The 23,083-nt window shown below is 43.5% G+C and overlaps 1 protein-coding gene across 2 annotated transcripts; it reads left to right on the top strand.

Annotated features, from left to right (window-relative positions):
• Positions 1 to 15,936: 15,936 nt before the first annotated feature.
• On the top strand, positions 15,937 to 22,349 carry plek (pleckstrin). Of its 2 annotated transcripts, none has more exons than XM_021611054.3 (9): positions 15,937 to 16,388; positions 18,994 to 19,149; positions 19,325 to 19,506; positions 19,652 to 19,743; positions 19,902 to 20,086; positions 20,343 to 20,447; positions 20,879 to 20,962; positions 21,180 to 21,252; positions 21,389 to 22,349. In XM_021611054.3, exons 1-9 carry the CDS (start codon positions 16,347 to 16,349, stop codon positions 21,526 to 21,528), a joined length of 1,059 nt encoding a protein of 352 aa, XP_021466729.1. In that variant the 5' UTR covers positions 15,937 to 16,346; the 3' UTR covers positions 21,529 to 22,349. The 2 variants fall into 2 exon arrangements, with proteins under 2 accessions (XP_021466729.1, XP_021466738.1); XM_021611063.3 differs by lacking the exon at positions 15,937 to 16,388 and adding an exon at positions 16,832 to 16,961.
• Positions 22,350 to 23,083: the final 734 nt, after the last annotated feature.

Below are 23,083 nucleotides of genomic sequence, written 5' to 3'. Positions count from 1 at the left end.
TTGTTGGAAAAATGACTTGTGTCATGCACAAAGTAGATGTCCTAACCGACTTGCCAAAACTATAGTTTGTTAACAAGAAATTTGTGGAGTGGTTGAAAAACGAGTTATAATGACTCCAACCTAAGTGTATGTAAACGTCCGACTTCAACTGTATATATATGTTGTTGATAGAATATTGAATTTGGCCTTTACTACTTTTGCCAATAGAAAAGCATCGAATAACATTTTCAGAAATGGCAACAAAAAAAAACTGTCAAAAAATGTATTATAAGGAATATGGTTTTGAAGTGTCTGACCGAAATCTTATATTTTATTTTTTTGCACACATATTTTACCCTTATTTATGTTGGCACAATACTACCTCCATACTTCCTTTCATTTGTATGGGTTACTTTCAGGCAAGTCTCGTGACAGATGTGGAGGCCTTGATGGTCTCATCTTTCCATAGAGTGGTCATATTAGTTAGTAGGCCAAACCGTTCGGGTGCTACAGTTGTTTATGTGTGAAGATAGATTTTAGGGATGTCTCCTGGTCTGACAAACAGCACTGTAGCTCTGCCACTTGCTCTGCCAGCGGGTGGATTGAGACACAGCCCATGCAAAACAACTGATATCTCCATCTTAAACTGATGGAGATTTGGGGGATTTTTAAAATGATGTTAATTTGATTGACACACAGATGCATCAATAGACTCTTAATTTAACCTAGAATCCTTAGCTGCTACATCCATTTGTTAACTTGTAAATTAATGATATTGATTCTAGAAGAAAATTCCTTATAAATGTCTCATGCGCTTAGTTCAACTGTCGTACCCCATCAGAACCCAAAATTAGCCTCAAAACATAGTTAACCCTAATATTGGCAACATATTTTTTGCTTAAAATTGGCAACGGGCTCATTTTCTTTGCATCATGCAGAGAGACACTCTGTCAAGCAGTAACACTTTTCATTATATTAACCTTTTGTAACACAAGTAAAAGGCTTGCATTCCCCAAAGTAAGCAATTTTTAGAAAATGTTCATACGTTTATAGTCAAATGTGATCATCTCATTTATGGATTTTCTTTAATAACATTTGTCTGTTATTTATTCAAAGTGTTGTGTTTCTGTGATACGCAGAGGCTGAGACATTGGTAATTGAGCTAATCCTACATACTGGTAGGACCTAAGATGGCCATCAGATTTTAGCTCTATCTTTGGGACACTATGGGCTATCAACTCAGTTCCAATTGCATCTGAAAGATGAGACACTCCACTTGGTATAGATTCATTTATTTATTTTTGAGTTATATTGGCTGCCATGCCCCTTAGGGGCCAATCTGGGGTGGTTCCATATCTATATCTACTTCTGTGCCAAATTAGGTGGTTGTATCACAGTTTACTATTGAGTCCATATTTTCAGTTTAGTACTGTAGTATAAAAAATAGAGATTATTTGACATTCCTCCACAGTAAAATGTGTTTTTAGTTGGTGCTTTTAAGGTTAGAACTATAATGATGATATCAGGGATGGTCAGTCCTTGCATCCATAGCTCTGTCTATGAATTTGAGAGCTGCTCCAGAGAAGTTCCAGTAGGATTTCATCCTGGAATGAGGTCATTCTGACACATCCTGTATCCTGGAATCTTTATTTAGTTTGAAGGCCCATGGCTGCTGACAGCGGATTCCTACACCGTAGGCTCTCTGTTAACCCCCTACAGAGCCTAAAAGGGTATCAGCGTTTACGCAGGTCTGTTTGATTCAGAAAAGTTGAATAGCAGACACAATGTGCGCTCACATTTATTAGAAAAAGGCCTAACTGAAACGACACCATGTGATTCCTTCTCGAAAACACAACCTTGTTTACTGTTTCAATGGCCTATGTGTACCTAATACAGGGAGTATGGTTGTGCAGAGTTGCCCTTTAAGTGTTCTGTTCACAGAAGATAACACATTATTTTCATCATAAGAGAAATGTGTGCAAATGTGTTTACTGTTTCTGGCAATCAGTACTGTATGTGTCTTGTGAACTCTGTTTTGAAAATCGACAATGTTCCCCATAAAATTATTTTACCTAAGCTATTTATGAGCGAATGTTGTGGGGAAAGGCCTCTTGTGTGTGTGTGTTGGGAGAGGGGGCATGCGAACATGTTAGGGGGCATGAGAGAGAGAGAGAGAGAGAGAGAGAGAGAGAGAGAGAGAGAGAGAGAGAGAGAAAGAGAGAGAGAGAGGAGAAAAAGAGAGAGAGAGAGAGAGAGAGAGGAGATAGAGAGAGAGAGACTATCAATCATCAGTTACCCCTTCAGCTAAGTCTAGTGCAGAATTATTGATGTTTCACAGGGGGCTCACACAGGAAAGAAGACGTCCAAAACATATTGCTGCATCTTAACATTGATCTTAAGATAAAAATAGTTACTGGTCAACAGAAAGTAACTACAATCAAATCATTTTTGTCACATACACATGGTTAGCAGATGTTAATGCGAGTGTAAATGTTTGTGCTTTTAGTTCCGACAATGCAGTAATAACCAACAAGTAATCTAACCTAACAATTTCACAACAACTACCTTATACACACAAGTGTAAAGGGATGAAGAATATGTACATAAAAATATATGAATGAGTGATGGTACAGAACGGCATAGGCAAGATGCAGTAGATGGTATAGAGTACAGTATATACATATGAGATGAGTAATGTAGGGTATGTAAACATATAAAAGTGGCATTGTTTGAAGTGGCTAGTGATACATGTTTTACATAAAGATGGCAAGGTGCAGTAGATGGTATAGAGAACAGTATATACATATGAGATGAGTAATGTAGGGTATTAAACATTATATTAAGTGGCATTGTTTAAAGAGGTTAGTGATACATTTTTACATCAATTTTTCCATTAAAGTGGCTGGAGTTGAGTCAGTATGTTGGCAGCAGCCACTCAATGTTAGTGGTGGCTGTTTAACAGTCTGATGGCCTTGAGATAGAAGCTGTTTTTCAGTCTGTCGGTCCCTGCTTTGATGCACCTGTACTGACCTCGCCATCTGGATGATAGCGGGGTGAACAAGCAGTGGCTCAGGTGGTTGTTGTCCTTGATGATCTTTTTGGCCTTCCTGTGACATCGGGTGGTGTAGGTGTCCTGGAGGGCAAGTAGTTTCAAATCAAAGGGGGGGGCGCCAACCCAGACAGGAAGATCACATCAGTGACTCAACCCACTCAAGTGACGCACCCCTCCTAGGGACGGTATGAAAGAGCCCTAGTAAGCCAGTGACTCAGCCCCTGTAATAGGGTTAGAGGCAGAGAATCCCAGTGGAAAGAGGTGAACCGGCCAGGCAGAGACACCATGGCGGTTCGTTGCTCCAGAGCCTTTCCGTTCACCTCCACACTCCTGGGCCAGACTACACTCAATCGTATTACCCACTGAAGAGATGAGTCTTCAGTAAAGACTTAAAGGTTGAGACCGAGTTTGCGTCTCTCACATGGGTAGGCAGACCATTCCATAAAAATGGAGCTCTGTAGGAGAAAGCCCTGCCTCCAGCTGTTTGCTTAGAAATTCTAGGGACAATTAGGAGGCCTGCGTCTTGTGACCGTAGCGTACGTGTAGGTATGTACGGCAGGACCAAATCAGAGAGATAGGTAGGAGCAAGCCCATGTAATGCTTTGTAGGTTAGCAGTAAAACCTTGAAATCAGCCCTTGCCTTGACAGGAAGCCAATGTAGAGAAGCTAGCATTGGAGTAATATGATCAAATTTGTGGGTTCTAGTCAGGATTCTAGCAGCCGTATTTAACACTAACTGAAGTTAATTTAGTGCTTTATCCGGGTTAGCCGGAAAGTAGAGCATTGCAGTAGTCTAACCTAGAAGTGACAAAAGCATAGATTAATTTTTCTGCATAATTTTTGGACAGAAAGTTTCTGATTTTTGCAATGTTACGTAGTTGGAAAAAAGCTGTCCTTGAAACAGTCTTGATATGTTCTTCAAAAGAGAGATCGGTGTCCAGAGTAACGCCGAGGTCCTTCACAGTTTTATTTGAGACGACTGTACAACCATTAAGATTCATTGTCAGATTCAACAGAAGATCTCTTTGTTTCTTGGGACCTAGAACAAGCATCTCTGTTTTGTCAGAGTTTAAAAGTAGAAAGTTTGCAGCCGTCCACTTCCTTATGTCTAAAACACATGCTTCTAGCGAGGGCAATTTTGGGGCTTCACCATGTTTCATTGAAATGTACAGCTGTGTGTCATCCGCATAGCAGTGAAAGTTAACATTATGTTTTCGAATGACATCCCCAAGAGATAAAATATATAGTGAAAACAATAGTGGTCCTAAAACGGAACCTTGAGAAACACCGAAATTTACAGTTGATTTGTAAAAGGACAAACCATTAACAGAGACAAACTGATATCTTTCCGACAGATAAGATCTAAACCAGGCCAGAACTTGTCCGTGTAGACCAATTTGGGTTTCCGATCTCTCCAAAAGAATGTAGTGATCGATGGTATCAAAAAGCAGCACTAAGGTCTAGGAGCACGAGGACAGATGCAGAGCCTCGGTCTGATGCCATTAAAAGGTAATTTACCACCTTCACAAGTGCAGTCTCAGTGCTATGATGGGGTCTAAAACCAGACTGAAGCATTTCGTATACATTGTTTGTCTTCAGGAAGGCAGTGAGTTGCTGCGCAACAGCCTTTTCTAAAATGTTTGAGAGGAATGGAAGATTCGATATAGGCTGATAGTTTTTTATATTTTCTGGGTCAAGGTTTGGCTTTTTCAAGAGAGGCTTTATTACTGCCACTTTTAGTGAGTTTGGTACACATCCGGTGGATAGAGAGCCGCTTATTATGTTCAACATAGGAGGGCCAAGCACAGGAAGCAGCTCTTTCAGTAGTTTAGTTGGAATAGTGTCCAGTATGCAGCTTGAAGATTTAGAGGCCATGATTATTTTCATTATTGTGTCAAGAGATATAGTACTAAAACACTTGAGCGTCTGTCTTGATCCTAGGTCCTGGCAGAGTTGTGCAGACTCAGGACAACTGAGCTTTGAAGGAATATTCAGATTTAAAGAGGAGTCCGTAATTTGCTTTCTAATAATCATGATCTTTTCCTCAAAGAAGTTCATGAATTTATCACTGCTGAAGTGAAAGCCATCCTCTCTTGGGGAAAGCTGCTTTTTAGTTAGGTTTAGTTAGAAAAGGAATTTCGGATTGTTCTTATTTTCCTCAATTAAGTTGGAAAAATAGGATGATCGAGCAGCAGTAAGGGCTCTTCGATACTGCACGGTACTGTCTTTTCAAGCTAGTCGGAAGACTTCCAGTTTGGTGTGGCGCCATTTCCGTTCCAATTTTCTGGAAGCTTGCTTCAGAGCTCGGGTATTTTCTGTGTACCAGGGAGCTAGTTTCTTATGAGAAATGTTTTTAGTTTTTAGGGGTGCAACTGCATCTAGGGTATTACGCAAGGTTAAATTGAGTTCCTCAGTTAGGTGGTTAACTGATTTTTGTCCTCTGGCATCCTTGGGTAGACAGAGGGAATCTGGAAGGACATCAAGGAATCTTTGTGTTGTCTGTGAATTTATACCACGACTTTTGATGTTCCTTGGTTGGGGTCTGAGCAGATTATTTGTTGCAATTGCAAACAAAATAAAATGGTGGTCCGATAGTCCAGGATTATGAGGAAAAACATTAAGATCCACAACATTCATTTCATGGGACAAAACTAGGTCCAGAGTATGACTGTGACAGTGAGTGGGTCCAGAGACATGTTGGACAAAACCCACTGAGTGGCTCCGAAAGCCTTTTGGAATGGGTCTGTGGACTTTTCCATGTGTATATTAAAGTCACCAAAGATTAGAATATTATCTGCTATGATTACAAGGTCCGATAGGAATTCAGGGAACTCAAGAATTCAGGGAACAGTAGCTATAAAAAGTGATTGAGTAGGCTGCATAGATTTGATGACTAGAAGCTCAAAAGATGAAAACGTCATTTTTTTTTTGTAAATTGAAATTTGCTATCGTAAATGTTAGCAACACCTCCGCCTTTGCGGGATGCACAGGGGATATGGTCACTAGTATAGCCAGGAGGTGAGGCCTCATTTAACACAGTAAATTCATCAGGCTTAAGCCATGTTTCAGTCAGGCCAATCACATCAAGATTATGATCAGTGATAAGTTCATTGACTATAATTGCCATTGAAGTAAGGGATCTAACATTAAGTAGCCCTATTTTGAGATGTGAGGTATCATGATCTCTTTCAATAATGACAGGAATGGAGGAGGTCTTTATCCTAGTGAGATTGCTAAGGCGAACACCGCCATGTTTAGTTTTGGCCAACCTAGGTCGAGGCACAGACACAGTCTCAATGGGGCTGACTACACTGACTGTGCTAGTGGCAGACTCCACTATGCTGGCAGGCTGGTTAACAGCCTGCTGCCTGGCCTGCACCCTATTTCATTGTGGAGCTAGAGGAGTTAGAGCCCTGTCTATGTTGGTAGATAAGATGAAAGCACCCCTCCAGCTAGGATGGAGTCTGTCACTCCTCAGCAGGTCAGGATTGTCATGTACTGTCATGTTGTCTTGTCTCTGTCCTTTCCCTTCACCCTGTCTCCCTCTGCTGGTCGTGTTAGGTTACCTTTTCTCCCCCGCTTTCCCCCAGCTGTCCCTTGTCTCCTCTAACTACCCATTCACCCCGTTCCCCACCTGTTCCCTTTTTCCCTCTGATTAGGTCCCTATATCTCTCTCTGTTTCTGCTCCTGTCCTTGTCGGATTCTTGTTTGTTTGTGTCATTCATGCCTGAACCAGACTGCCGTCATGTTTGCTGTAACCTTGTCCTGTCCTGTCGGAATCTGCCGGTCCATCTGAGCCTACCTATGTTTGGTAATTAAAGAAGCTCTGTTTAAGTTGATTCGCTTTTGGGTCCTCATTCACGCACCGTAACAGAAGAATCCGACCAAGAATGGACCCAGCGACTTCGGATCCTCTCCACTCAGCCGTCGAGATCCAGGGAGCGATGCTAGGCAGACACAAGCAGGAATTGTCTGCTGCTCGACATGCCGTTGAGACCCTGGCCACCCAAGTCTCCAACCTCACAGAACAGGTTCACCATCTCCGCCTCGATCCACCGGCCACTTCCAGGGCTTTCGAATCTCCGGAGCCCAGAATCAATAACCCGCCGTGTTACTCTGGGGAGCCCACTGAATGCCGCTCGTTCCTCACCCAGTGTGATATTGTGTTTTCTCTCCAGCCCAACACTTACTCCAGGAGCACTGCTCGTGTCGCCTACGTCATATCTCTCCTTATTGGACGGGCTCGTGAGTGGGGCACGGCAATCTGGGAGGCAAGGGCTGAGTGTACTAACCAGTATCAAGACTTTAAGGAGGAGATGATACGGGTTTTTGATCGATCTGTTTTTGGGGAGGAGGCTTCCAGGGCCCTGTCTTCCCTATGTCAAGGCAATCGATCCATAACAGACTACTCTATTGAGTTTCGCACTCTTGCTGTCTCCAGTGGCTGGAACGAGCCGGCCTTGCTCGCTCGTCTTCTGGAGGGTTTCCGCGCAGAGGTAAAGGATGAGATTCTCTCCCGGGAGGTTCCTTCCAGCGTGGATTCCTTGATTGAACTCGCTATTCGCATTGAGCGACGGGTTGATCTTCGTCACCGAGCTCGTGGAAAGGAGCTCGCGCTCTCCGTCGCCTCCCTCTCCGCATCACTACCATCTTCCTCTGCCGGCTCGGGTGCTGAGCCCATGCAGCTGGGAGGTATCCGCATCTCGACTAAGGAGAGGGAACGGAGAATCACCAACCGCCTCTGTCTCTATTGCGGTTCCGCTGGTCATTTTGTCACTTCATGTCCAGTAAAAGGCCAGAGCTCGTCAGTAAGCGGAGGGCTACTGGTGAGCGCTACTACTCCTGTCTCTCCTTCAAGATCCTGCACTACCTTGTCGGTCCATCTACGCTGGACCGGTTCGTCAGCTTCCTGCAGTGCCTTAATAGACTCTGGGGCGGAGGGCTGTTTTATGGACGAGACCTGGGCTCGGGAACATGACATTCCTCTCAGACAGTTAAAGGAGCCCACGGCCTTGTTCGCCCTGGATGGTAGTCCTCTCCCCAGGATTCAGCGTGAGACGCTACCTTTAACCCTCACTGTTTCTGGTAATCATAGTGAAACCATTTCTTTTTTAATTTTTCGTTCACCTTTTACACCTGTTGTTTTGGGCCATCCCTGGCTAGTTTGTCATAATCCTTCCATTAATTGGTCTAGTAATTCTATCCTCTCCTGGAACGTCTCTTGTCATGTGAAATGTTTAATGTCTGCTATCCCTCCTGTTTCCTCTGTCTCTTCTTCACAGGAGGAGCCTGGTGATTTGACAGGGGTGCCGGAGGAATATCACGATCTGCGCACGGTGTTCAGTCGGTCCAGGGCCACCTCTCTTCCTCCACACCGGTCGTATGATTGTAGTATTGATCTCCTTCCGGGAACCACCCCCCCCCGGGGTAGACTATACTCTCTGTCGGCTCCCGAACGTAAGGCTCTCGAAGATTATTTGTCTGTAGCTCTTGACGCCGGTACCATAGTCCCCTCCTCCTCTCCCGCCGGAGCGGGGTTTTTTTTTGTCAAGAAGAAGGACGGGTCTCTGCGCCCCTGCATAGATTATCGAGGGCTGAATGACATAACAGTGAAGAATCGTTATCCGCTTCCTCTTATGTCTTCAGCCTTCGAGATCCTGCAGGGAGCCAGGTTTTTCACTAAGTTGGACCTTCGTAACGCTTACCATCTCGTGCGCATCAGGGAGGGGGACGAGTGGAAGACGGCGTTTAACACTCCGTTAGGGCACTTTGAATACCGGGTTCTTCCTTTCGGCCTCGCTAACGCTCCAGCTGTCTTTCAGGCATTAGTCAATGATGTCCTGAGAGACATGCTGAACATCTTTGTTTTCGTTTACCTTGACGATATCCTGATTTTTTCACCGTCACTCCAGATTCATGTTCAGCACGTTCGACGTGTCCTCCAGCGCCTTTTAGAGAATTGTCTTTTTGTGAAGGCTGAGAAGTGCACTTTTCATGCCTCCTCCGTCACATTTCTCGGTTCTGTTATTTCCGCTGAAGGCATTAAGATGGATCCCGCTAAGGTCCAAGCTGTCATTGATTGGCCCGCCCCTAAGTCACGCGTCGAGCTGCAGCGCTTTCTCGGCTTCGCGAACTTCTATCGTCGTTTCATCCGTAATTTCGGTCAGGTGGCAGCTCCTCTCACAGCCCTTACTTCTGTCAAGACGTGCTTTAAGTGGTCCGTTTCCGCCCAGGGAGCTTTTGATCTCCTCAAGAATCGTTTTACATCCGCTCCTATCCTTGTTACACCTGACGTCTCTAGACAGTTCGTTGTCGAGGTTGACGCGTCAGAGGTGGGAGTGGGAGCCATCCTTTCTCAGCGCTCCCTCTCTGACGACAAGGTCCACCCATGCGCGTATTTTTCTCATCGCCTGTCGCCGTCGGAACGTAACTATGATGTGGGTAACCGCGAACTGCTCGCCATCCGGTTAGCCCTAGGCGAATGGCGACAGTGGTTGGAGGGGGCGACCGTTCCTTTTGTCGTTTGGACTGACCATAGGAACCTTGAGTACATCCGTTCTGCCAAACGACTTAATGCGCGTCAGGCGCGTTGGGCGCTGTTTTTCGCTCGTTTCGAGTTCGTGATTTCTTATCGTCCGGGCTCTAAGAACACCAAGCCTGATGCTTTGTCTCGTCTCTTCAGTTCTTCAGTAGCCTCCACTGACCCCGAGGGGATTCTCCCTGAGGGGCGTGTTGTCGGGTTGACTGTCTGGGGAATTGAGAGGCAGGTAAAGCAAGCACTCACTCAAACTCCGTCGCCGCGCGCTTGTCCTAGGAACCTTCTTTTCGTTCCCGTTCCTACTCGTCTGGCCGTTCTTCAGTGGGCTCACTCTGCCAAGTTAGCCGGCCACCCTGGCGTTCGGGGTACGCTTGCTTCCATTCGCCAGCGTTTCTGGTGGCCCACCCGGGAGCATGACACGCGTCGTTTCGTGGCTGCTTGTTCGGTCTGCGCGCAGACTAAGTCCGGTAACTCTCCTCCTGCCGGCCGTCTCAGGCCGCTTCCTATTCCCTCTCGACCGTGGTCTCACATCGCCTTAGATTTTGTCACCGGACTGCCTTCGTCAGCGGGGAAGACTGTTATTCTTACGGTTGTCGATAGGTTCTCTAAGGCGGCTCATTTCATTCCCCTTGCTAAGCTTCCTTCTGCTAAAGAGACGGCACAAATCATCATCGAGAATGTTTTCAGAATTCATGGCCTTCCGTCAGACGTCGTTTCGGACAGAGGTCCGCAATTCACGTCTCAATTTTGGAGGGAGTTTTGCCGTTTGATTGGGGCTTCCGTCAGTCTCTCTTCCGGCTTTCACCCCCAGTCTAACGGTCAAGCAGAACGGGCCAATCAGACTATTGGTCGCATCTTACGCAGTCTTTCTTTTCGCAACCCTGCGTCTTGGTCAGAACAGCTCCCCTGGGCAGAATACGCCCACAACTCGCTTCCTTCGTCTGCGACCGGGCTATCTCCTTTTCAGAGTAGCCTCGGGTACCAGCCTCCGTTGTTCTCATCTCAGTTCGCCGAGTCCAGCGTCCCCTCCGCTCAGGCTTTTGTCCAACGTTGCGAGCGCACCTGGAAGAGGGTCAGGTCTGCACTTTGCCGTTATAGGGCGCAGACTGTGAGAGCTGCTAATAAGCGTAGAACGAAGAGCCCTAGATATTGTCGCGGTCAGAGAGTTTGGCTCTCCACTCAGAACCTTCCCCTTAAGACGGCTTCTCGCAAGTTGACCCCGCGGTTCATTGGTCCATTCCGTATCTCTCAGGTCATTAATCCTGTCGCAGTGCGACTTCTTCTTCCGCGATATCTTCGTCGCGTCCACCCGGTCTTCCATGTCTCCTGTGTTAAGCCCGTTCTTCGCGCCCCCGCTCGTCTTCCCCCCCCCCCCCCCATCCTTGTCGAGGGCGCACCTATCTACAGGGTCCGTAAAATCTTGGACATGCGTCCTCGGGGCCGTGGTCATCAGTACCTAGTTGACTGGGAGGGGTACGGTCCTGAGGAGAGGAGTTGGGTTCCCTCTCGGGACGTGCTGGACCGTGCGCTGATTGATGATTTCCTCCGTTGCCGCCAGGTTTCCTCCTCGAGTGCGCCAGGAGGCGCTCGGTGAGTGGGGGGGTACTGTCATGTACTGTCATGTTGTCTTGTCTCTGTCCTTTCCCTTCACCCTGTCTCCCTCTGCTGGTCGTGTTAGGTTACCTTTTCTCCCCCGCTTTCCCCCAGCTGTCCCTTGTCTCCTCTAACTACCCATTCACCCCGTTCCCCACCTGTTCCCTTTTTCCCTCTGATTAGGTCCCTATATCTCTCTCTGTTTCTGCTCCTGTCCTTGTCGGATTCTTGTTTGTTTGTGTCATTCATGCCTGAACCAGACTGCCGTCATGTTTGCTGTAACCTTGTCCTGTCCTGTCGGAATCTGCCGGTCCATCTGAGCCTACCTATGTTTGGTAATTAAAGAAGCTCTGTTTAAGTTGATTCGCTTTTGGGTCCTCATTCACGCACCGTAACAAGGATTGGTCCTGTTTGTGGGTGAGTCCCAGAAAGAGGGCCAATTATCTTCAAATTCTATCTTTTGGGAGGGGCAGAAAAGAGTTTTCAACCAGCGATTGAGTTGTGAGACTGCTGTAGAGCTCATCACTCCCCCTAACTGGGAGTGGGCCAGAGACAATTACTCGATGCCGACACATCTTTCTAGCTGATTTACACGCTGAAGCTATGTTGCGCTTGGTGATCTCTGACTGTTTCATCCTAACATCGTTGGTGCCGACGTGGATAACAATATCTCTATACTCTCTACACTCGCCAGTTTTAGCTTTAGCCAGCACCATCTTCAGATTAGCCTTAACGTCGGTAGCCCTGCCCGCTGGTAAACAGTGTATGATCGCTGGATGATTCGTTTTAAGTCTAATACTGCAGGTAATGGAGTCGCCAATGACTAGAGTTTTCAATTTGTCAGAGCTAATGGTGGGAAGCTTCGGTGTCTCAGACCCCGTAACAGGAGGAGTAGAGACAAGAGAAGGCTCGGCCTCTGACTCCAACTCGCTGCTTAATGGGGTAAAGGGGATTTATACTACTATCTGTACTTACTGGTGGCACAGACGCTGTTTCATCCTTTCCTATGCTGAAATTACCCTTACCTAACGATTGCGTCTAAAGCTGGGCTTGAAGCACAGCTATCCTCGCCGTAAGGCAATTGTTCTCCGTATATTATGAGTACAGCGACTGCATTTAGAAGGCTAATGTTACTACTAGCTTACTAGCTTCGGCTGTTTTAGGTCCTGACGAACCACGTCCAGGTAAAGCGTCCGGAGTGAAAAGGTTGAATGAAAATAAAAAGTTGAGGGAAAAAACAAAAATATAAACGGTAATTAAAAAGTAAAAACCGTAAAGTTGTCAGGTAGCAAAGTAAGGTTGTTAGCAAAACGCACAGCAACACGTAAACGGTGATGCGTTGTGCAGACCTCTAACCTCTGGAGAGCCTTACAGTTGTGGGTGGAGCAGTTGCCGTACCAGGCGGTGATACAGCCCGACAGGATGCTCTCAATTGTGCATCTGTAAAGGTTTGTGAGTGCTTTTGGTGACAAGCTAAATTTCTTCAGCCTCCTGAGGTCGACATTTGATTGTGAGGAAGTCAGGTGAACAGAAGGACTTGAGTTCCTGTACGTTGTAATGATTACACCATGTCTCATTAATCATAAGGCATACACCCCGCCCTTCTTCTTACCAGAAAGATGCTTGTGTCTGTCGGCACGATGCGCGAAGAAACCAGCTGGCTGTACTGACTCCGATAGCGTGTCTCGAGTGAGCCATGTTTCCATGAAGCAAACCACGTTACAGTCTCTCTGGAAGGCAACCCTTCTCTCGAATTTCATCAACCTTGTTGTCAAGAGACTGGACGGTGGGCAAAATACAGGATCTGCTTTGGGAAAGTCGTATTCCTGGTCGAAATGATGGTGAGTTGACGTTGCTTGTATATCCAGTAGTGCCTCCCGACTGTATGTAATAAAACCTAAGATTACCTGGGGTACCAATGTATGAAATAACACGTAAAAAAAACAAAACACTGCATAGTTTCCTAGGAACGCGAAGCAGGGCGGCCATCTCTGTAGGCGCCGGAAGTCAGTAGCTAGATAACATGAGTTCCTGAATTGATTATATTTTTGTGCAATATTGTAAATTATTGGAATTGAATGAGGTGACTCGAGAAGGTACTACCTTGCTTCGGCACTGGCGAGGAAAAATCAATTGATAGTTTCCTGGTTCTAGACTTTTCTTGTTCTGACAAATCTGCTGAGAAAGAGCCCGGTGACATGTAGTGCACGACCTCTATATCCACAGCTCTGATCACAGGCCTGTGATTTGAATGGAATCGATATCTGATTCGTCCATGACTTAAATTGCAGGAATATGAACACATTTTGATAAGAATGTTATCAACAGCCAATACTGTATATTATTGCTTTCCCAAAGTATGTCATGTTGACGTAAAAGTGGCAACCTTTCAAGCTTTTATTGACCGACTGGTGGGCATGCGTCGTCTTGTGCAGAAATCAGTTGATAAGTTTGTAACTGTATGAACATAGTTGGAACACTTTTGGATCAATCAAGCTTAAAATGGCATGACCTTTCACATACTGGATCCCTGACACACTTCACTGTTTGGAAAACACATCCGTTATGTAGGTTCAAACAACTGTGGACTGTGAATTAAATTTGCAATTTGAAAAATAGAAGTTCATGAGCACTCAACTCCAAAGGAGGTGTGGAGGAGAAAAAGGGGTTTCATCATGTTTACCACACATTACCCTCAGTTGAACACATCGCCCCCGCAGCAGGGTGACAACTTGAACCAGTTCTCTAATGCAACACTACCACAGGATGTGCTGCATGTGCAACATGCTATACCTCCACTTCACAGCTTCTGTTTCTGTCTATCTGCTTCAGCCAAAATTGAAGGGAAATTGAGGGGGGGAAAGAAAGGGGCACAGAGAAGATGAACAAAATGAGTCAGCTTCACCTCTCTTACCAAGCATGTTATATTGAGTCGCTAGAACTATCAACTTTTGGGACCTCACCGTTGAGAAAGGGGACACAAAAAATAAATAAATTGACTCACTTGTCTAATTTTCAAATCCACCATAATGGCATTGTCTTCGAAGGGCACTACAGTACAATGCCACTAAGAACTCCTTCCACAAACCCCCAAAACATAAACATACCCACAAGCATTGAGTATAGCCTTCAGTGGTCACGCCCAACTTTCTATTTAGAACTGAATGTCCTCAGTATGCCCCTGGTTTGTTTTCCAGTGAATGAATATTCCATTGCCAGGGACCAGGGTCATTTTCCAATCACTGCGTCTGAGAAATGAGTCTCAGGGTGGCACTTAATGAAACTCAATCTCCCAAGATTCATAAATAAACTCATCAACATCACCCCTCCTGATGTTAATTTAAAGTAAAGAGTGATTTAAGCCCACAGAATGTACAGTATGTCCTTTGTTCCTTGGCCTTTATTATGAACCACACAGAGGATGTTCCAGGGAGCTAAGGCCTTCAGGCTTATACAGTCAGGATGGTAGGTAATCAAAAGGCGACTTATAAACAGAGCAGCTGTTTATTGGAACAACTCTGTAGGTTCATGTGTGTGTTCGGAGTAGCGTACTATTTTCTCTCGTTTTGTGATTTCAACACTTTGTTTGTCATCAATCCTTCCTCATTTCACCAGCAGATGCCACTCTTTTTGTATTACATCTCATTGTGCATTTTATGAACTGCTTTGCTTCTATATTTGTATATTGTTGCTGCTTCTCCTTGACACTTTTGTTATTTGTCCCTTCTTGAATTATCCGAGCACAATGAAAAATATGATGCAGTCAGTGCTCTGCAAATATGCTGTTGTGTTTGCTTTTTTATGCAGGTTGGCATTTATTGTCATGAATCTTGCCCTGGGGGCAGCTCTGCAGAGTGGTCACTAGCTGGCACAGCCACAAAATTATAAAATCTGATTTTAAACCTAACCCTAACCTTAACCCTAGCCTTAACCACACTGATAACCATAATGCCTAACCCTAACCTTATTTTTTGTTTTCATTCATTTTTATGAAATAGCCAATTTTGACTTTCCGCTGGCCTATCTAGCAGAAATTGCTCAGTTCTGCCTCCAGGTCAAGATTCATGACAATAAATGTCAACCTGCCTTTTTTGTGTGTATGTGGCGTCCTCTAGAGGGAATTTTACTACCTAACCCTTTAGTTGACTAAAAGCTTACTGGACCTCTGATAGATGAATGTACTTTCCTCAGATATTTGTAAACATTTGTGGAATGGTAAAGCAACCAATTTTGGAGATAGCAAATACCCTTGTCTAGTCCTGTGGTCAAATTTAAGTTACAAGTTCTGTGTAGACTTCTGTAGGAAGATCTTTCAGTAAGTAAATTCAACTGAGAGCCAAGGCACAAGAGGCATCACTTTAGAAACTGTGGTAAGGGTAAAGTGAAACCACATCCTGCCAAGATAACGACACAACTCTGAAGAGCATAAAGTTCTAACATAATTAGTCAGACGGGGGTTTCAGATGGCCCAATATGGCTATTATATATTAATTAGCCTACACACTGATGTGAAAATAAAATCCATACTTGAGTTTACCCTGATAATTAACTTGTGTAATTAAGTTGGTGTCTAACTCCCAGTCCACCATACCATGAGAATGGGCTGTTTGAACAGCTTCTGTTGTTGCGAAATTGAGTTTGGAGTGAGTGATTTCAATTAAGCCATGACAGACTTAGACTTATCTTGCGTAATTGTGTCTGTCTTTTTCTGCAGCTGAATGGAAAAAGTTTTTGAAGTGGGTGACTGAAATGCTTGTGATTGAAAGGTGGTCATGGGGTTTGTGGGGTTTGTGCAAGTCGTTGACTTGCGTCATCATGAGGAACCTTGCCTAGACCTAAAAAAAAAATCAGCCTGTGCCCACTTTCTGGAAACTATAGTTTTTTGGTCTAGTGGTATGCATGCTTGACACTGAAATGCAAATTACTGACAACTAAGGTTTGATATCAAATACTTACACAGGCATTCTCTCTTTGACCAAGAAAATGAGCAATTGTGGCCATCCTTATTTTACTACCACTGAGCAGGAAGAGGAAGCCAAGCAAGCTGCTAGCATTGTGAGACACCCAATTCAACTTCCACTATTTCTATGAGCACACAACACTGTAGGTCATATGTGAGGGGGTTGAGTGTTCCTCTTGTGTCTGCATCAGTTACTCAGACACAGACACCAGCAGCTAGAGGTCATGGAGCCAAAACAGATCAAAGAGGGATATCTGGTCAAAAAGGTAAGGGGGATAAAGGAAAATATCTTCCTGTCAAATAACACTGATTAGTGTATGTCTTTGTGTTTAACTTGGGCCAGACTTTAATATTGTAAATGTGCTGTTGACAGTTTAGCTACTATGCAATAGATTATCTCACATTTGAGAGGGTTAGGGGCAAGATCCTTCGATAGAGACGGTGACAAGATTTAGCAACATCAAGACAGCTGGCAATATGTTTGACCAGTTACATGTCCAACTTGAGCTGTCAGTCAAGTGCTTTAAATTAAACCTAAGGTTAGTATAGTAGTTTTAGGACTATTTCCATTTGGCCTTGAGACTTGTTCGCTTTGCTCAATTTAGACATTTAGAGACTGAGAGCAGATATCAACAAAACTGTTTCACCCACAAACCTCATTATCTGAAAATAACTTTTTATTTCTCATGGCCTGACAAATGACTAACACAGATGATGGGTCTCGTCAAAACAGACAGACTCTTAGTCTGTGGTCAGATGACGACGGATAACCCATAATCTCACTGGATTAATCCAAATGAATAGAAGATGATGGAATAATCTTCCCATGAATCTTACAGGTAGAATACACCTCTTCAGAATTGCATAGCTTACAAAGGTTTTATATTATTCTCGTCAATACCAATGACCCCACTGAATATATTCTTTGAAAAAGTATACTTGGTCATAACAGACTTTATATGGGTAAAATAAAGCTCATGGAATAAAACGGAAGGTTTTGCATCTTTCTAAGTCTGAGGCTGCTTTTCAACCTTTCAGACTTTGAATTGTATCTACACCCACCACCCAGGGTGAAGGAACAAGGGGTACATACTAAAGATGCGCATGCTCATCCCCATAATCTTTTCAACATGAACAACTTCATAGTTAAGAACACTATAACAATATGGAAGAAAATGAAATGTATTATACAAGAACCAAAAACATTACCATAACGAACAATACCTTTTACCAATTACCAATACGAACGATACCTTTTCAGAATTCACCGATAAATTGGTCCACATGAAAGACTAAAGGCATAGAAACCGTAAATGTCTTGGTAACAGGAAATGCACGTATTTCCATGACAAAATTCAAATACAATTTTGGACTGACCAATGTAGATATTTTTAAATACATGCAACTTCAAAGTTTTACATCAAGTAATTCCGATTTGAAATCGTTTGGACATCAGAGAAATCTTGAGGGAATCGTATTTGAGTCAGAAAAGTGTATTCATATGATAGGTGAGATATACAAAACCTTGCAGAGAGCATATTCAACTGACAGTCTCTTAGAAAAAGAAATATCTATTGGAACCAAGACTTAAAAATAACTGATATTGGCACAAGATGGAGGGAATGTTGGAACATAACTAACAAAATGACAGTTAACTAAAATATATGCTTAATCCAGTATCAACAACTGTATAGAATATATTACACAAGAGACAACGTTCACAAATTCTACAGCACAATGGCAGAGTCATGTCTTAAGTGTAAAATGAACAATGACTCAATAATCCATACCTTCTGGGAATGCTATGGGCGGAGTTAGAAAGTTGGCTTTATTAAAATGTAAATCCCTCATCATTAACACAAATGCTTTATTATCTAAATGCTGAAAGTGTTTGGGCGACAGAGAAAAACAAAATGGAGCAGTTTGAGGCCATGTGGCAGTTTGAGGCCATGTGGCAGAGAGTAATGCGGGCGCTGGAGATTGGGATGTGAGCATGTGGGTCTGGGCAGAGGTGATGTTGTGGATGTTTGTGAGGCTCTTTATGTTGTCATTTGTATGTGTATGTTTTGTTTTGTTTGTAATTCTTACAAAAGAAAAATGAATAGAACATGATTTTGTCATGTCACGTACTACACTGTTCTTCACATATAAACTTTTGCCTGAGCTATATTCTTATGCGCTCCAATATTTATCAGTTGTTCAGTATCATTGGAACATATTCTTAGAACTATAAGTAGTGCCTGTGATAGCTCTGTGGTGAACTCTCTATGGTGAACAACAACAATCAGTAAAGGGAAGGGAAACTGCAACAACAACATTTCACATAAAACTAGGTATTTGTATGGATGAATATGTTATTTTTGGTGTATATTACTTATTATTTCTTAAGATTTGTTCTCAAGTAACATCCCTCTTTGTGAGGATGTATTAGGCAACATTCACTCACTCACTTCCCATAAATCTGTATGCTGAACAGCATTTCTTATGGGAAAAAAATATTCTTAATTTGCATTTATGGAGTAGGGGAAGTTGGGATTGAAAACAAAACACTGCTAGAGGCAGTTACATTCAAATGCAGAGGTTAATATGTGCTGTTTTATGTATTCCCTCGTCCCAGCCCTCAATATTTGATACATGCATTGTGTAAATGAAATACATTTTATGCCCAGCATTCAGGCAAGTCAATTTGGAAAAAAGTCCATTTGGTAACACTTCACATGATGTTTCTATTATACCTGTTTAATAACAATGTCATCTTCTCTAACGTGTTTCTAACTGCATTGTATTTGTTCTGTAGTAACAGAATACCTGTAGAATAGGGACTGATTGATTGAGAGTATCAACATATACATTTCTTTCTGTATTGTTCAGGGCACAGTGTTGAATTCGTGGAAGGTGGTGTGGGTGGTGTTGTCTGATGATGGTGTGGAGTTCTTCAAGAGAAAGGCAGACAGTGCCCCCAAAGGAATGATCCCACTGAAGGGAGCTGTTCTGACCAGCCCCTGTCAGGACTTCAGCAAGAGGGCGGTACGGACACTACTAAATACAAGTACAAGTGTCTATCATTACTGTAGTGCTCCAAACAGTCTAGTTCCTGATCTGACCTCACAATTTTGGCAACATACAAAATTAAAGTACAATGAAAAACATTCCCCCCCCCCCATACATAAAACATGTACATAACATTGCCCTTTTCTTTAAGCTGGTTTTTAAGCTCAGCACGGCCAAGAACCAGGACCATTTCTTCCAGGCCACCCACCTGGAGGAGAGAGAGTCCTGGGTGAAGGACATCAAGAGGGCCATCACCTGTCTGCAGGGGGGTGTAAAGTTTGCCAGGAAGTCGACACGGAGGTCCATTCGCCTCCCCGATACCATCAACCTCAGGTAGGACCTCTGACTTGTCTTACTTACCCACCCCCATGAGCCACAATACGCTTGCAGGAGCTGCATTCATGTCTTCAGAACTATAGCCATCATTCACTTGATAACTTTCTAAGTATTGTCTGCTTTGTTGTCTGCCTTTTCTCAGTGAGCTATGTATTCTAATGAGAGACCAGGAGAATGGGGTCAAAGAGCAGAAGCTGGAAAAGGAGAAAAGAGTCTACAATCACTGCTTCACAGGTGCAGTAATACATATAGGGACTTGGGTGACAGTGGATGTCCTTTTAATTTGTATTTATCCAGGTCAGACTAAAGGGAGCCTTATTGAGCCATTGAGTCTCACTCACTGAGTTACATTGCGATAGATCCTACCAGCTTTGATTCTCTTCTTCATGCAGGTGGTACGGTGGTGGACTGGCTGATCTCTAAGGACAAGGCCAGGAACAGGCCTGAGGCTCTGATGTTGGCTACAGGACTCCTGAACGAAGGATTCTTACAGCCCGCAGGGGACGTGTCCAAACAGGGGGTCGAGGGAGGGACAGTGTCCACCGTCCTCGATGAGCCAAATGCACTCTACTACTTTGTGAGTGAATGGACTGATTGTTTTTGTTAGTCATGTAGCTTAGTGTCTATATATTCTTCCATATTTGCTAGAAGATTTGAAGATATGGTGGTCATTGCTAGAAGACCACACAGACTAGGCGATGTTTGAACATTTCTGTCGTTATAAACGTACGTATGTAAAAGCTTTAATGTATTCTAAGTGAGGATGAGAGGAGACGATGAGATGAGATAATCCTGTGTCCTAATGTTTCTTTACATTGTATGGTGTGTTGCAGGCAGACAGTGGGTTCTTCTGTGAAGGCTACTCCAGTGATGAAGACGTGATTGTGAAGGAGGAGTTCAGGGGTAACATCGTAAAACAGGGCTGCTTACTCAAACAGGTTAGACTGACAACACTGTGTAAATCGATATGAAATATTTAGTTGATGAACTAATGTGATTATTACCGGATCAGATATTTTGGGATGCACTGAATGATGCTGTATTACATACTTAAGTTAATTAAATGGATCACAAAATATTATTGTCAGTAAGCATCACTTTCATTTTCAGAATTACAGCTAAGTTCTCTCTTTCACAAGAGATTGAAACATGCATACACTCTTCGAAAAAAAAGGTGCTTCATCGGCTGTCCCCAGAGTTGGTAGAAAGTGAGAGGGCTGTAGGAGGTCTATAAATGGGGCCTTTCGATGAGGGAGGAAGTGAAATTTCCCCACAGCACCATGTCTGTGGTCGGTGCTGTTTTCACAACTGATAGTGATCAGAATCAGAAGAGCAGACTGCCCGTCATGCTCTCTTTTTTTCACCCTAGGGACATCGGAGGAAAAACTGGAAGGTGCGGAAATTCATCCTCCGGAACGATCCTGCTTATATTCACTATTACGACCCCACCAAGGTACAGGATTAGAGAGTGGAACCTCAACCAAAATTTGTTTCAATTTCGATATTATTTTTCAAGAACATAACATGAAAAACATCTTTCTCTATCTTTACTTCGCTCTTTTCCAATGTCCATAATGTTTCCCCGTCCTGTCTTTGTCTCTCGCTAATCTGCTCTTTATTTCCCCTCAATCCCTATTTCTCTCCCTTCCCCACCCTCACTCTCAATGTAGGGTGATGAGTACCCTCTGGGCTCTATCCACCTGCGAGGGTCTGTGATAACAGCGGTGGAGTTTGTTCCTGATGGTGAGTTACACTGAACCAAGTCCCACTCTAGCTCAGTGTGACTAGCCCTATGAAGTGTAATTGCCATTTCCTGTCAGCAATTCTCTTTTAATTTGTTCTTCAAAACATTTTTCTTCTTCATCTTTTCTCGACTCAGCCAAGAGGTATGATGTTGATGGGAATCTCTTTGAGATCATCACTTCAGACGAGACACACTATTTTCTCCAAGCGGCTACATCTGAGGAGAGGAAGGAGTGGATCAAAGCCATCCACACTGTGTCAAAAACCGGAAAATAATCACAACAGGAACCATAGCTACTCTTAACACCTCACATGAAGGGATATGGAATATGGATGGACATGTTCAAAACATTGTTGCAGAGCCAGAAGGAATCCGAACCGATCTGATCTGAACGATCCTAAACTCTGCTTTTAAGGTTATTTCAAGAGTTTTAGGTTTGATATTGTATTTATGTTGAGGGATTATGAATTTCCTCTTCATATAGATCAAATGCTCCCTCACTTGCTTTTCAACATTCAACATAATGTGGAGGCACTCTCACCTTTATATATATTTATCACAGGCAGGCTGTGAAGAAGCGTGCAATGATCTCTGTGTAGAAAGGTGTGAAGTTCTGCAATGGCTTCTGGTGTGGCCTTCTGCTTTTCCTTCCAGCTGCCTGACAGAAATCATTGTCTTACATCAGATAGCTTGTCGATTTTGCCTGCACCGGTTGAGGGACGAGTGTCACGGAGGTTTGAAGCCATCTGACTTGAGACAATAGTGAAAAATAGGACAGTTCGAAGAATCTCAACATTCCAGCCAGTTCCTATGACCAAACAAACACTTATCATATCCTGCAAATAATTTCCGAATTCGGAGGACCCGTCACTGTGGTTTTCATGATGTTTCTAACTCATATCACTTGATGTACACATGGTCTCTGCACTGGCTGGATGTGGCTGTGTACTATCTCCATTGTCTGTCAAAAAGCCATTACGATTCTTTGTTCCACAGTTTTACACATGTTAAATAAAGATCTACTCTTTGTCTCCACCTTCCGGTTACTATCAAAAAGTGAATGTCTAAAAAAGAAAGTACTGGTTGTAAAAATCAAGAATTGTGTGCCTCTTATTTGACATGCGCCTTTGGTTTTTGACTCTCATGTTTATCAACTCCACCCGGGCATTATGGTATCATGGAAGATGAATTGACTTTCACGAAAAAGCAGCACGTCAAACCTCACCTCAGCTAAAGACCACTTCTCCAACCATTTGTATCATTTAAACTCGACCTACTCTCCTACACAAACTATTCTTCATACAGTTGACCAGGATTTAGTGCTCAGCGATGAGTGATTTTTGAGGTTGGTTCGATTATCAAAAAATAATCACGTTTTTTATTTCAGTTTCTATTATTTGGGTTGAATGCTGTAACACAGAATAAAACAATTAATTCAAGTTCCATGATGGTAGTGACTGCCCATTGCTGCTTATCACTTAACAATAATTTATTCACATTACTTTACTTTAATAAAATATTTCAGTTGTTGTAGATATTACATTTGCTTTATTTGATGACTATTATTTAATTCCAAGTCATCACTCATCTCTATAGAGCTGCTGCCTGTGCTGTGTGACAAAATCACTATTTTGTAGTTCTTCAAAGTAATTAAGGCATACTTTTATGACTGCCGAGTACCAGCCATGAATCACTTAAATCATGTATTTTCAGGTAGAGATACCTCCCGAAGCAACCTCTGCTCTCTATATCCCCTCATGATCTTGCATGCTTCTGCCTTTTCCTTAGCAGGCTTAAAAAGAAACACACTGGACCAGTATATGCGGAATT

The sequence above is a fragment of the Oncorhynchus mykiss genome, chromosome 1 (genome assembly GCF_057628025.1).
Source record: "Oncorhynchus mykiss isolate SJ-2025 chromosome 1, ASM5762802v1, whole genome shotgun sequence".
NCBI classification, from domain to species: Eukaryota; Metazoa; Chordata; class Actinopteri; order Salmoniformes; family Salmonidae; genus Oncorhynchus; species Oncorhynchus mykiss.
Note: the sequence above shows the minus strand (reverse complement) of the source record. Positions and strands in the feature narration are given on the sequence as shown.

Bases quoted from the DNA above. Each gene is read 5' to 3' on its own strand.
- plek (XM_021611054.3), top strand. From the start codon at position 16,347: ATGGAGCCAAAACAGATCAAAGAGGGATATCTGGTCAAAAAG. The intron at 19,150-19,324 runs GTACGGACACTA...CTTTTCTTTAAG, and splicing joins AGGACTTCAGCAAGAGGGCG to CTGGTTTTTAAGCTCAGCAC. The intron at 20,087-20,342 runs GTGAGTGAATGG...GGTGTGTTGCAG, and splicing joins CAAATGCACTCTACTACTTT to GCAGACAGTGGGTTCTTCTG.